Raw genomic sequence first — 14,008 nt, 5'->3', positions numbered from 1 at the left:
GTGTTTATTTAGATTTAATATCATATCATTTGTATATATTGATATTTCAGTCACTGAAAAACACTAAGAATGTTTGCACATAAAATGGTCCTACACAAGGTCTTCCCAAACGTATTCTGAAGTTTCCTTACTTGTTTTAATTTTATTGTTGATCACATATGCTAACTCAAAGGGGAACTTGAGGATTTTTCATCTTCTTCCTACTTCACTTACCTATCCCTTGAGAAGAATATAAAAGAGTACTTAACATGTAATAGGGCTATAATAGCAGACAGTGGAATTTTTCATGGGAGAAATATAGTCCTAGATCAGCCCGATTTTGTTTTATTGGTTTCTCTTGTTTTTAAATCATCAAAATGGTAAGATCCACTAAACCAAGATCTGGATGTAGGCTTTAGAGAAAGGGGAACAAATATAATAAGTTATTTATTATCTGTTCTCATTTTACAGATGAAAATTCTGAGGCATTGACTTTAAGTAACTTGCCCAAGGAAACTAAGCTAGCAAGCAAGCAGTGCAGCCAGGATTTTGAATGCAGACAAGTAGCTACAGAGTCTCTACTCTGTAGCTACATAAACTACTAAGTTTATGTCTTGGTGGTATTTTTATTTACAATCATTAATACTGCTTTAAGACTTAACGTATATCCCAATTATATTGCATAGTCTGCTCCTGAACCTAGTGTTTGTTCTAACTTATCAAAAGATTGGAAGGCTGATTATATCCTACAGACGATTAGCTATTGTTATAGTTACTACTGCTGTGTAACAAATCATCTGAAAACTTAGTGGTATAAAACAATTTTATTGTTTTATGTTTTTATTTTTTTTGCTCACTGGTTAATTAGTCAGTAAGTCAGGCAGCACACAGCAGAAGTGGCTTGTCTCTTTTCCATCACGTGTGAGACCTCAACTGAGAAAATTTGATGGCCAAGGTCACCTGGATGCCACAGACTGAAATCATATAGACATCTTCACTCAAAAGCCTGCCACCTAATGCTGAATAGTGCCTGGGATTTCGCTGGGGCTGCGGACCAGCGCATTCACATGTGGTCTCAATGCTGGGCTTCGTCACAGCATGGAGGTCTTAGGTTGCATTTCTTACATGGTGCTCCAAAATGCACAGTGTCTGACTGCACAAAGTGGAACCTGCATTCCTTTTTTTATGATCTAGCCTTTTAAGATGCACAGCATCACTTCTACCTTCCTATTGGTAGAAGCCGTCACAATTTCACACAGATTCAGAGAAAGCAGTCCAGATTCCATCTCTTGAAGGGATGGGGATGGGTGGCTGGCCACATTATAGAAGAGTATATGGAAAGATAAATGCTGATGTGGCCATCTTTATGCAAAGTTACTCTCCACAGTTTTGTTCTATGCTGGTTATTTTTTTCCTTTCACCCTCAGCCCCCACCCATCTATTCTCTGTGCCCTAGCAGGCTGGCAGCTATGGATGACATCACCTTAGCAGCTCACCCAGTGGAGAACACAAGCAGGAGATCCAATGGCACGAGGAGAGGAGCTCAGAGAACATACTCCTTATCCATCTCCTGCTCTAGGACCACATTTCTGACAGTAGCTACAACTCTCTGTAGATACAGTTCCTGCTACAGTAGCCTCTTCTCCACAGCTCCAGCTCTGAGCAGGTTCCAGCATATTAGTTCCATTCCTTATCCCTTTAGAACTACGGGCGCTAATGGCTTTGGGCTACTACAAGTCTCTAAGTGCCTCAGTACCCCTTGTTTGTCTCTTAACTCATCAGTAATTCTATAAATAGTTTCTGCATTAATCTCTCATTTAAACCATTAGAGAGAATTCTGATTTGTATCGGGGTTGATGACTGATACAAGACCACAACAGAAACTAAATAGAGACTGTCCGAAGAAAAAATGTGAAAAATAAGTAGACTCGCAAAATCATCTTTTTCTATGTATTTTATAAAATTGTTGAATAGTACAATCATGTCTCTCCATCACTATGTTGAATTTCCAGACTGACAGAGAAAAAAAATATATGCATGCTGAATGTCTCTACAACTCTAACCTATTAGTTTTTAAAAAATAACCTTTTCTACCAAAATATGAGCTACTTTTTGAAAAGCCCTGCTCAAATAAATGTTTGTTATGTTTCTGATTTACCATAAAAAGCTTAAGTTTTTAAAACTTAAAACATGTTAGCTTCTATTGATCACCTCTTTGTTTTCACGGTGTTTATAAACAAAATACTAAATAATTCACTTTATGGCTTTGGTGGAGATTGAAATTAAGCTCACTGTTCTGTACCTTCCAGAATTTTCTTTCTGCCATTTTGAAAAATAATATTTACCTATCTCAAGTCTAGGGACACTGAGTCTATATTCCATGACTTCCCAAAGATGACTAGTGGTGATGAGGATGATTACATCCATAAGGTCTCTGATGATAAAGATCTCACTTTACAGTCTGAATACCTTTAAAGAGATCAATAATAAGAACTATCATTCTCTGAGTACCAGATAAGCATCTCAATGCTTCACTGTGATCTATTCATGTACACTGTTTCAATTGCTGTTTCTTCTATAAAATAGTGTTTACTAAAAATAATGGCAATCTATTTTAATAGATTATTTTTCCCCCAAAAGAGAAAAATTTTACTCTAAATGTGAAGACAATGGCCCTTTCCTCCAGTTGAAATTTTTGGAAGCCTCATCTCATTTTGACCTCATTCTAAAACATTTCTTACACTAATGTTACCATTTGTATCTATTTTCTTTTTTTAATATTTTATTGTTTTTGTAACATTGGCTATATTCTCCTAACTCCTAACATCTATACTTTTTCTTGTTCTCCTCTCTTTTTTTTATTTTTGTTTTTCAGAGATGAGGTCTCACTCTATGGTGGAATGCAGTGGCATAATCATAGCTCACCGCAACCTTCAACTCCTAGGCTCAAGTAAACCTCCTGCCTCAGCCTCCTGAGTAGCTGGGACTACAGATGTGCATCATACTTGCCATTTTATTTTATTTATTTTTTTTTTGAGACAGAGTCTCACTTTGTTGTCCAGGCTAGAGTGAGTGCCGTGGCGTCAGCCTAGCTCACAGCAACCTCAAACTCCTGGGCTTGAGTGATCCTTCTGCCTCAGCCTCCCGAGTAGCTGGGACTACAGGCATGCGCCACCATGCCCGGCTAATTTTTTATATATATATCAGTCGGCCAATTAATTTCTTTCTATTTATAGTAGAGACGGGGTCTCGCTCTTGCTCAGGCTGGTTTTGAACTCCTGACCTTGAGCAATCCGCCCGCCTCGGCCTCCCAAGAGCTAGGATTACAGGCGTGAGCCACAGCGCCCGGCCATACTTGCCATTTTAAATCAGTATTCTCTGAATTCCCTATGATCTCTTTAGCTTTGGCATCATTTTTGCCTCACTGGATTATTTGAAAACTCAGAAAACACTTTAATTTCCATCCCTTTTGATTTATATCGCAATTTAGAGTTTCTGTCCCATCTTCCCACCTAGACTACAAGATTGTGATAGCAAGCAATGAATCGCACATTTTTTTCCAAAGAATACTTAACACAGCATCTCTACAAAAAAATATGTATTTGCCATGTACTTGTAATATACTGTGGGGAAATTGGAATAAGTTGAAGTTCATACTTTTTAAAAAGCTTCTGGAGGAGGGTACCAGATACATATTCACAAATATTCATAGGAAATAGGGGACTACAAATGTGAACATAAGTTGAATATCAATGTAGCCATTCCCAAAGTACTGAAGGGCAATGATAGTCTGCTTCGTGAGTAACTGTCAGATACCATCCTAGAGTAGGCCGGACAGTGGTAGAGTTCTACAGAGAAGCAGGCTGGAGAGGCAGTGGTGGGAAGGATAGGCCACATAGAGAAGACTTTCTTAAATTTACTCACCTACATACAGTTAATAGTTGAAAAACTCAACTTACTGAAATGTAAGCAGATGTCTAATCTTAAAATTTTCTAAGTATTCTTTTCAGATTTTAAACAATATTATATATTTGCCTTAATCTATGTGGCCAGTTTCTACAGCAGTAGTTCTTAACTTGTTCTAAGTGTCCAACACATGTAGTTAACACTAACAAGCAGGGTGGAGCAAGGTGTATGGGTCCGAAGCTCACAGAGTTTGAAAGGTCCCTTTTTAAAAAGAATACAAAACTACATATATAAAATTAGGTAAAAAAAACCACATTTTTTATTTAGAATGAGAAAAAAAATTCTATAAATGATTGGAGCGATGGATATTCCTTATTCTGAGAAAGCTTTAGGCAATTTACCAGAAATGCTTATTTAGAAATGCTTCTGGTTGCAACCTGTCATTTCCTTCCCACCTAGAGCAACTATCACTCCAGCAACCCCCAGCACTCCCAGAGGCCTAAGCAAATAAATAGCTCTGAAGATTAAATTTCATTAGCTTCACTTTAGATCATCCTCTAACAAGAGGGCCTCATTGAAATGGTGATTCTTATGAGGCAGTGGGACATCTAGAATCTGAAGAAAGAGAAACCACTTGACAAGTTTAAAACAATCTCAGATGATTCTGATACACAATTGCCATTCCCAGCACCTGCCCTCCATGGTGGACTTTTCAAAATGCATAACTATAGACTAATATTCATAGACTTAGAAGTCAATGTAAAGAAGGATGTAAAGTAAATCATCAATGAACTGGCCAAATGTCCTTGATCCGAACATAAAGCATGTGTGGAACATAAAAAGGCAGTTGTTTACCTTTTACAACTAAACATAAAATTATTCCACTGCTTTATAATTTAAATAAATGGAAAAGCCAAGAGCATAAAACTGTGATAGTCTGTTTGAATATCTGGAATACAACTGGGTCTATCACTCCATTTAACCCTAAGTGAAAATAAGGTTTACATATTTCTCTTTGGAGTCAGAGTATGTTTGTTCACTTTCTAACTTGGGTTTGCTCTCCCAGAGTAAAGGCATTGGTTAGGTAGGCAGGGTGTTCTACTTGACGTCTCAAGGTAACATTTAACTGTTGCATGGACACCTTAGCAATTAATGCAGTGTTCTGATCTGAACTCAAGTCTTTCATGAGCAGCGACTGGAGAAACTGGAGTGACATTCAACTGCCCTGCAAGAAAGGTATTCTTCTTTTCTAAAACCTTTGAAGAAATTACAACCGCTAGGCTACACGCACCAAAAGTCTACCACTAAGCCCCACAAGTTAATTTCCCTCCAACTATAAAACAAGCTAAAACAGTCCTCTGGTCCTAGGTGTTTCCTGGGGCGAGGGAAAAACGAAAGCGGCCGGCGGTGGGCTGGGTGGCAGCGGCTGGCCATCGGGAAAATGCTGAGCTCCGCAGCCGAGGTGCTTCTTTAGACACGCGGCCGTTTCTCCCTCCCGTAGCGGGGGATTTCCTCGTACCTGTGCCCACAGGACCTGAGACTCACCCTGGGGGTCACCCAAGTCTCAAAGCCACAGCCAACAGCACCGAATCAAGAATAACTCTAAACTCGGCTGCTCTCTCGCAGAGAGACCTTTCGTGCCGTCCTCGCCCGAAGGGAAGCTGGCAGGGGCGGGGGCAGTTTCGGGCCACTCGCCTCCCGGGCTCCCGCACCGCTGCCAGCAGATGCGGGTGTCAGAATAGGAGAAGGGGGAAAGAAATCACAACTTTGCAGAGTTGGGAAGCCGCGGCCCCGCCGAGCGTAAGGTCAAAGTGCGAAGGAGGGAGCGGCTGCGGCTGGGGCCCCGCCGCCACGCAGCCCCGGGCGCGGCGAGAGCTGCCACGGAGGTCGGGCGGCCCGGGGAGACCTCACCCGCCTCCGGCTGCAGCTCCGAGCCGCCGCCCTGGCAGCGCCGGCGCGCCCGAAGGCAGCTGGACGCGAAACGGTAGCAACTCCTGGAGTTGCCTCGGAACTTTCCCGGGACGCGCCGCCGCCGCCCTCACCTTACTGAACACCTCCAGGTCGTCCTCGTCCTCGTCCAGGTCCAGCACCTCGCCCTGCAGCAGGGTGGAGGAGCCGCTGCTGCCCGGGAAGGGGGCGCCGCCCCCCGGGCTGTCCCCCTCGGCGCCCCCGGCCGGGAGGCCGGAGGAGCGCGCCGGAGACGCCGGGCGCTCGCCCTCCATCCCGAGAGTGCGCGCCCAGCCGGCCGCCGCCGCCAGCCCGGCTCCCCCGAGCGTGCCCATTGGCTCCCGCGCACGCGGCGCCTCCCCGGCCGGCCCCGCTCCAGCCCCTCGCCCGCCGCGCAGACGCGGAACTGCTCGGAGGAGCGCGGGGCCGGGCCGGGCGCATCCCCACCTGGCCTGCGGCCGCCGCCGGCGCGGGAGTGGGACGCTCTGGGACTCCGTCTAGGGTGGGGCAAGGCCCGGCTGTGCCCCGGAGGAAGGGGGAGACTGGAAGGTAGGAGGTGGGGGTCCTCGCACCGACCCAGCTCGAGGGCCCCCGAACCAGGGTTTCTGTGGTAGCGGGGTCTGGAAAGATGCCACGTAGGGGACCGTCCACTTCGCGGGATCCACAGCAGGGCTGGAAGGCAGCCGACCTAGCCTGCCAAGAAAAAAAAAAAGAAAAAAAAAAACCGATACTGTATTTCCTGTATTTGGTGGTTGTCTTTCTTCTTGGTTGTGATTTTCGAGCTAATGCACAAATAAAAGACATGAAAACTTCCTCTGTTTTGTAATTGATTTTTGACCCAGTGACTGGCCTGTGCGGTCATTTCACTGTCAAGCCAGGAAAGCTGAGCTTTAAAAACTATTTTCAGCCACTTTCAGATGGATCTTTACTCCTGGAAGTCTTCCTGAAGTTAATGAGCAAGAATGTTACCAAGAGCCAAGGACAACTAGCAGGACTGGAAATCGCTACCCAGAAATAATCTTCAGTCCTTGCACTGCCAATGTTTAAAACTGCTTATTGCCTATTATTAAAATAAAAAACAACAACAACACCTACATTTCAAAAATAATGGACAACTGAATGCATGTTGATATATTTTTTAGTTATCTTCAGGTTTTATGATTTACTTCTCTCAGTCCAACCTCTTTTCTGTATGTCCTTAATTTAGTAAAACCTTTTAAATAAAGTAAGATATGTGTGAGAATTCCCTATTTGGGCAAATAGAGAATATTTTTATTTCTCATTAGAGAACAGGGCTTAAATAATATATTTCCTCTTAAGCATTCAAATGCCCCTCCCACTGATTTCAGGACATGTATCCACCTTTCAGTCAGGTTGGTCTGCCCTGTGACTATTTAGACTTGTTCCTATGCTTTATGGTTCCTGCACTGAAAATGCCATTTCCTACCCATCTTTTGGAAATTAACTATAAATAGTCCCATCTCCTTCAGAAAGACTTTCTAAATGACAGTTTGTTCCCAATTTAGCATTTAATTTTATTCCATCTTATAGATTGTATTTGTTCAATGTCTTTGTCTTACATTCCTTAGTAAACTCTAACATTTTTAGGTCAGGACTATTATATGTATTAGTAAACTACAGTATCAGAAGTACCTCAACTCAAAAAGGCTTCTTTGCTAAGGTCTATAAAGAATACAAGTTAGCAAAAGACTTTATTTTTTCCTCTCGAATCTTCCTCACTAGCCAGAATGAGTTTAAAGTTTTCCTAATTGCAATCTGAAACAGGAAATTCTTAATAACATTGTAACTCACAGAATTGCCAGAAAGCATAGAGAACAGGCTCAGAAAATGAGCAGAACAAACCAAGGCTGCATGGCTTGGATCATAGCCAAAACCATGTCAGAGAATCAATGGTACAGATGTTACTGCTACCATGCGTGATACCACCTTCACATATTGCCATTGATGCTTATGTTACTGGAGTGCAGTTGCTGTCCCTAACATCAGCACTGCAGCTGCCTCTCAGAGCCTCCCCTACTATAACTGCCACAAAAATGCCCCCACAGTCCTGTTTCTCTGTGTTGATTGTTCCAGTTTTAAAATCTTGGAGGATATGTCTGGTTGGCCCATCTGGCCAAGTTTCATGGAGATTGCTAAAGCAGAGAATTTTCCAAACATAGAAAGGCCGTATTGATGCTGGTCAGCCAAAAAAAAAAAAAAAAAAATAAGAAGAGGAAAAAACAACCCAACTATCATTTACCCCTTTAGCTCCCTTTGGCTGTCCAACATTAATATCACCTTTCTTTACACACTAACCCTCCATCTGCAGAATATAGTCCAGCTATGCCTAAAGCACCTAGGCATACAGTTCACAGCCCCCCAAAGGAAGAAAATCCCAAATCTACTCATTGCTGGTACAACTCTAAATCTAATATGTCTATTTCTCCTGTAGTTTCAACTTCCCATTAAATGGGGATTGTCATTGGGTTATTTAATAGAATTCTTATTTGGCTACTAAAACCTTTAAACCAGCATAGTTCAAAACTTTGAGTACAGGTTTAATATTAAGAGGAGCCCTACCTAGTCCTGATCTGTATATGAGAAATAATGCTGTATATTAATTTTTTATTCCAATAACATATATCTTCTGAAAATGCTCTTTCTCCCCCAAGTCCCCACACTTTCTAAGTGGGGTCTCCTGAGACCATAACTGGGTCTTTAATATGCCATCCCACCATCTATAAAGTCAGCTATTTCTAGTAATGAGATTCATGATAAGGCAAGTCACCCCATGGACATTGCCCACAGACTTTACTTCTTTTGCTAGAAAATGATTTAACTAGTTAGAAAAAAATATGATGTGCAAAATTTGATGGAGAATAGACCAGTCAATAAGTTCATGGATGAGCTTGATGGGAGAAATTCAGTGAGCTAGAAAAGCAAATCCAATGTGTCTTTTCCACTAAAGGTAAATCATGACATCCTCCAGTGTGGCAGAGAAAGACCTCAAGAAGTCACTGTGACGAGTTGAACACTTAGCAATGGAAGTAGCCAATTCTTCTTCAGTGAACTGAAATCCTTATTGTTGAGCCGATGCATAGCATATATCCCCACCACCATGGCCACTTGGTAAGTGAAGCCATGAAACAAGCACTGGAGTTTCTTAAAAAGCAGTAAATTAGCATCTGCAGTATAAAAATTCTTATCTAACTTATTTTTGATGACATAAACTCATCAAATAGGCTTTTAGGAAAGCATTGTCATGGTCTATAAATATGTTTTTATTCTGGGGCCACTCCAAGAAAACCATCCATGCACATTTTCCCAAACTTCCCCCAAGATCCTACCTGTTTCTGCTAAGTCCCATCAAGTCAAACCTTTAGCCTTTGTCCTGGAAACAGCATAGAATACTCATCTTAAACTCTCCTTTGAAAGGTAACGAGTATTTTTGTGTACCAAGGGAAAGACTTCCCTTTTCCACTGCCCCTTTCCACAGTAGTATACTTCTAGATGATTCTAGCATATGGTGGAGAACCATCTGTAAAACAAATTTGGATTTTTTACCTCTTGGTTAACTGTTGATGGAATTCCCTATGAGATCATAAGAGTAGAACTGCTGGAAATGAGAGCCAAATGCTCATGCAAAGTGTGCATTTAGGACCACTTGCATATATAACATTTCTACACACATATGGTTCACTGAAGACTCATTAAATTTTATTATTATTTTTTCATTATTATAGCACCCATTTCATGATGAAATGCTTAGGTAACAAGGTCACCTAATGTCCCAGTGTCTAGTTTCTGAAATCTAGCAAAAAGGGCATGTTTGGCTTTAAAACTTTAGTGTATTTTCTTTTAGAACTTGTCACAGGCCCCCAGACAGAATCAGTATTTTCTATAAGCTCGTCAATAATATTAACATTAAAAGCTAATTGATATCTACTTTGAGTCAGAAACTGTTATAAATACTTTATGTATGTTTATTCATTTAATCCTCTCAAATATCTTATGATATAGGTGCTATTATTACCATCTCCATTTTACAGATTAGAAAGCTGATAAACAGAGAAGTTTAGTAATTTACCCAAGGTATGTAGTAGGGGGTAAGTAATTTACTGCTTACTGAAAAGAATGTTATATATGTTGCCTTAAAAGGGAAAAGAGGATTTTTAAGGATATTTGCAGATTCTCAGTTGTTGGAATTTAGGAGAATAGACAATTTTGTGATTATCTCACTATAAATCCTGAGTAACTATAATAAGAATCTTTAAATTTATGGTTGAATTTGCAAGAAAGTAATTAACTACCAGGGGCAAGAAACAAAGTGTTCTTATTATGTGAGGGAATGAGACTGGTAAACTTTTCAGCTGCCCCCCAGGATGCAATGGGTAGAATCAGTTTCAATAATTTAAGATTTGAGTTTGGGTTATCATGAAGAAATAATAGAAATGTAAACTTGTAAAATATTCATTCAGTAACAAAACTCTTTTGGATCAGCCTGTGCTCCATGTAGGAAAGACATCTCGCTCTGCCCACCAAATCAAATCCTAACCATGGTTTTTGGGAAGCCACAAAGTCAAAAAATTAAAAGTATTCCTGTGTTAGCCATATATCTGGGATATTTGGTATAAGAAAATAAAAAATCTCTTTCTCAACCTACGTCTAAGAGTTTCTACAGATAAAGCCATGCTGCAGATGAGACCACAATACAAAATTAAAAACATTCAAAGAAACAATCTACCATGAATCAGAATCACCATACAAAAACTATTAGAAGGAAAAGAGCTCCAAAGAACTTTAAATAATCAAATAATATACCAAAAATATAAATTGTTAAATAAAAAGGATAAAAATAACTATAAGATACTATAAAAAGAACCAAAAGGCCTAGAAATTAAAAAAATATATAGTCATTGTACTGATTGTTATTTTTTTTGCCTCTTAGCTGCACATTTACTCTTGCTGCCTGCTCTATTGTAAATATCTCTCCCTTGCCACCTGGCAAGTTATTACGCTTTTTGTCAGTAGAAGACCTGGAGGGATATTGGAGGAGGAGGAAGGGTCTTCCTCTTCCTGTTTCTGATGTGCTCTCTTACTAGTGTCCTGCAGAGAGATCCTTTCTCCACTGTTCAGCATAAGCCTCCTGCAAGGCACAACTTTTTATGGTGTATTTGACTTTCTATAAAATTCAGGCCGCTGTGTTAGCATAATCAAGATACTCAGATTTGTAGACCTGCCCCCAGCCCAAGTTACTGTACTCCCTACCCTCTCCTTAGTCCCAAGTGTGCACAACACCAGGGACACTGGAGTCCAGTTATGCTCTGACTTTTGTTCAGCACAGCAGCCCAGAGCTGACCGAGTACACTAGACTCCTGAAGGGTAGGACCTGTCAAGCTCCTGACTGACAGTGTCCAACAGACAACAGCTTCTCCTGGCACCTAACAAATTCTGAGGCCCAGCACCAACCAGAGGTAAATCCCCAGCATGTTCTAACAAGGAGGCAATTCACTGACTTCTCCAACATTTAGACATCCAAGGTGGTGCTCCTTCTAATGACATCTGGATCTCAGCCCTAGCAAGGGAGACTGTGTCCTTGGGTACTTTTCTCAGTGCTATTGGTGATGGTCACATCTTATATCTGCTATTCCCATATTCTTTAGAATTATTTTTAACTATCACTAGCCAACTCCTCAATTACTCCAGTCCCCTGGTAATAATTATTTACATTAAATTTTGCATCTTCAAATGACTGTGTGGTTTCTATCTCCTGACTTGCCCAGAACAATGCAGAATTGCCACCAGGAATGGTCCCAGAAGGTAGACCTACAAAAATGGCATTCTGGGAATCTCCTTACAACCAGTTGATTGAGGAAAAAAAAACATTGAGCCTAGTTTGCAAATGAGTCTTCCCAATAGGCTAGTACCACCTGAAAGTGGAGTTATAGCACTACCGCCCCACTAGGGGGCAAACCTGAAGAACAGTGGTAAAAGAAAATCCTCCCAGTGGCTGGAACTTCAAGTGTGACATTTGATCATCTACTATGTCTGGAGACAGCAGTGGCTAGAAATACAGATCTATATTAATTCATGGGTAGTTGCAAATGGTTTAGTTGTATAGTCAAGGGCTTGGAAGGAACACTATTGGATGATTAGTGAAAGGGGAGTTTATAGAAGAAGTATGTGGACTGATTTTTCAGAATGGTCATAAACTAAGATATTTGTCAATGTGAAATGCCCAGCACAGGGCCACCACTGCAAATGAGGCACTTACTGATCAAGTAGACAAAGTTATGTACTCTGGGATGTCAGTCCGCCTTTTTCCTCGGCTATCAGATTGCTTGCTTTACGGGCCCATGAACTAAGTGGCTATGATGACAGGGATGGAATCTATGCATGGACTCAATGACACGAACCTCTCTTTACCAAAGCTGATCTGGTGACCTAATCTATCAACAGCAAAGACCAACATTGAGCCCCTAATATGGCACCATTCCTGGTATGTGGGGACCAAGCCAGATATCTGTTGGCAGGTTCATTATTTGGGATCTCTGCTCTTATGGACCGGGTAGAGATTCATCCTCACTGAAATGAACACAGTCTGAATATGAATTTACCTTCCCTGCCATGAATGTTTCTGCCAAGACTACCAGCCATAGATTCACAGAATGTCTTACTCACCATCATGGCATGCCATACAGCAACGCATCTGATCAACAATTCATTTTACAGCAGAGGAAGACATCATGGGTTCATGCATGTGGAATCACCTGTTATCATATATTCCATAGCCTGGAAGTGGCTGGCTTGACTGATAGGTGGACTGGCTTACTAAAGACTCAGGTATGGGGCCATTTGGAGACAACATCCTGAAATAATTATGTTCTAATTTAGAGGATATGGTATATACTTTGTATCAAAGTCCATTAGATGGTATTGTCTCCCCAAGTGGAAGACAAACGCCCAGGAACCAAAAAGTGGAAGCGTGAGTGACTCTGCTAGCTGTTACGCCTAAATAATCCACTTGCAGAATTTTTGCTTTCCATCCCATGCCTTCTGGCCCAGAAGTGATATTTCTTTTGCTCACTGATATTTCTTTTGCTCACAACTCACTGGCCAGAACTGATAACATGATTCCTTTTTACCTAAAGCGGGTCATGATGTGAAATCATACCATGTGTTTAGTAAGCAGAGGGTCAAAAGTACTGGAATAGAACAAATGACAGTTACAACCTAAAAGTACTTAATTCTAGGTGATTAACTTGAAGAGAATAAGTTGATGGAGGGGCTATAACCCCATACCTATGATTAATATCCAATTATTCTGCAAGTATATGGTTCTTTACATGAAATTTTGTAAATTACTGAAATTTGGCTTAGAGAATTCAGGGATGTACTTTAAATTATTAGCTACAATTTTCTCATCAACAAAGTGGGGATAATTAATTAATATATACTTCAAAGGTTAGTATGAAAGAATCTAATATATATGAAATCATTTGTGACTTGAGGATTTATACAAATCTTGTTTTATTACTATTACTGTTAATATTATTAATGTAAGTAATGGCATATAGTTGCCATATTGGTCCCATAATTTCATTTAGACTACCAGAAGTAATGTCTTGCAATGCAGCCTAATGCTTTATAGTTTTGACTAGAATATGTGTTTTATAAAAAGATTTATTTTACTATTATGGGAAACTGGCAATTTCAAGTCCTCTGTCATTTATTGTAACAAATAAATAAATAAATGTGTTAGAATAATAAGGCTACATAATTTTAAACATCTTTAACCCAGCAAAACCCAAAGAACATGGAATATGCATACAATTACATAACCTATAATGGCCTGCTTTTCTCTTAAACTGGATATAGTAATTCTACCATCAAAAACAAAAGCCTAGGAATGATCTTCATTAAAAATGAGAAGCAAATTTATTATTCAACAAAACTGACAATATAGAGGTAGAAGGGATAGTAAGGCATCGTAAGATAATTGTTCAGTAAATATTTCCTAATTAATTTTATGAATCAAGTGATTTAAATAATCTTAGTAGTACCAAACTTGTTTCTAATATGTTGATTTTTTAACTGAAAACAAACATTTAGCTCCACCATACTTCATTTCTATGGACAGACTCATAGGACAAATGATTGCTATCACAGTATTTCT

The 14,008-nt window shown here is 40.3% G+C and overlaps 1 protein-coding gene and 1 long non-coding RNA gene across 4 annotated transcripts in view; one reads left to right on the top strand and one right to left on the bottom strand.

Annotated features, from left to right (window-relative positions):
- Positions 1-6,140, bottom strand: part of SNX7 (sorting nexin 7) — an 89,613-nt gene extending 83,473 nt beyond the window's left edge. For all 3 annotated transcript variants that reach the window (XM_012761975.3, XM_075999879.1, XM_075999878.1), the window contains exon 1: positions 5,928-6,140. In XM_012761975.3, coding sequence (XP_012617429.2) covers positions 5,928-6,107 — 180 coding nt within the window. In that variant the 5' untranslated portion in view covers positions 6,108-6,140. The remainder of the gene's footprint in view (positions 1-5,927) is intronic.
- A 95-nt stretch (positions 6,141-6,235) lies between these two features.
- On the top strand, positions 6,236-9,925 carry LOC142868027 (uncharacterized). Its single transcript, XR_012917222.1, has 3 exons — positions 6,236-6,381; positions 8,801-8,961; positions 9,882-9,925. It is a non-coding gene; the product is annotated as an uncharacterized LOC142868027 (long non-coding RNA).
- Positions 9,926-14,008: the final 4,083 nt, after the last annotated feature.

The sequence above is a fragment of the Microcebus murinus genome, chromosome 2 (assembly GCF_040939455.1).
Source record: "Microcebus murinus isolate Inina chromosome 2, M.murinus_Inina_mat1.0, whole genome shotgun sequence".
In the NCBI taxonomy this organism is placed as follows: Eukaryota; Metazoa; Chordata; class Mammalia; order Primates; family Cheirogaleidae; genus Microcebus; species Microcebus murinus.
This window is presented reverse-complemented; position numbering and strand designations above follow the sequence as displayed.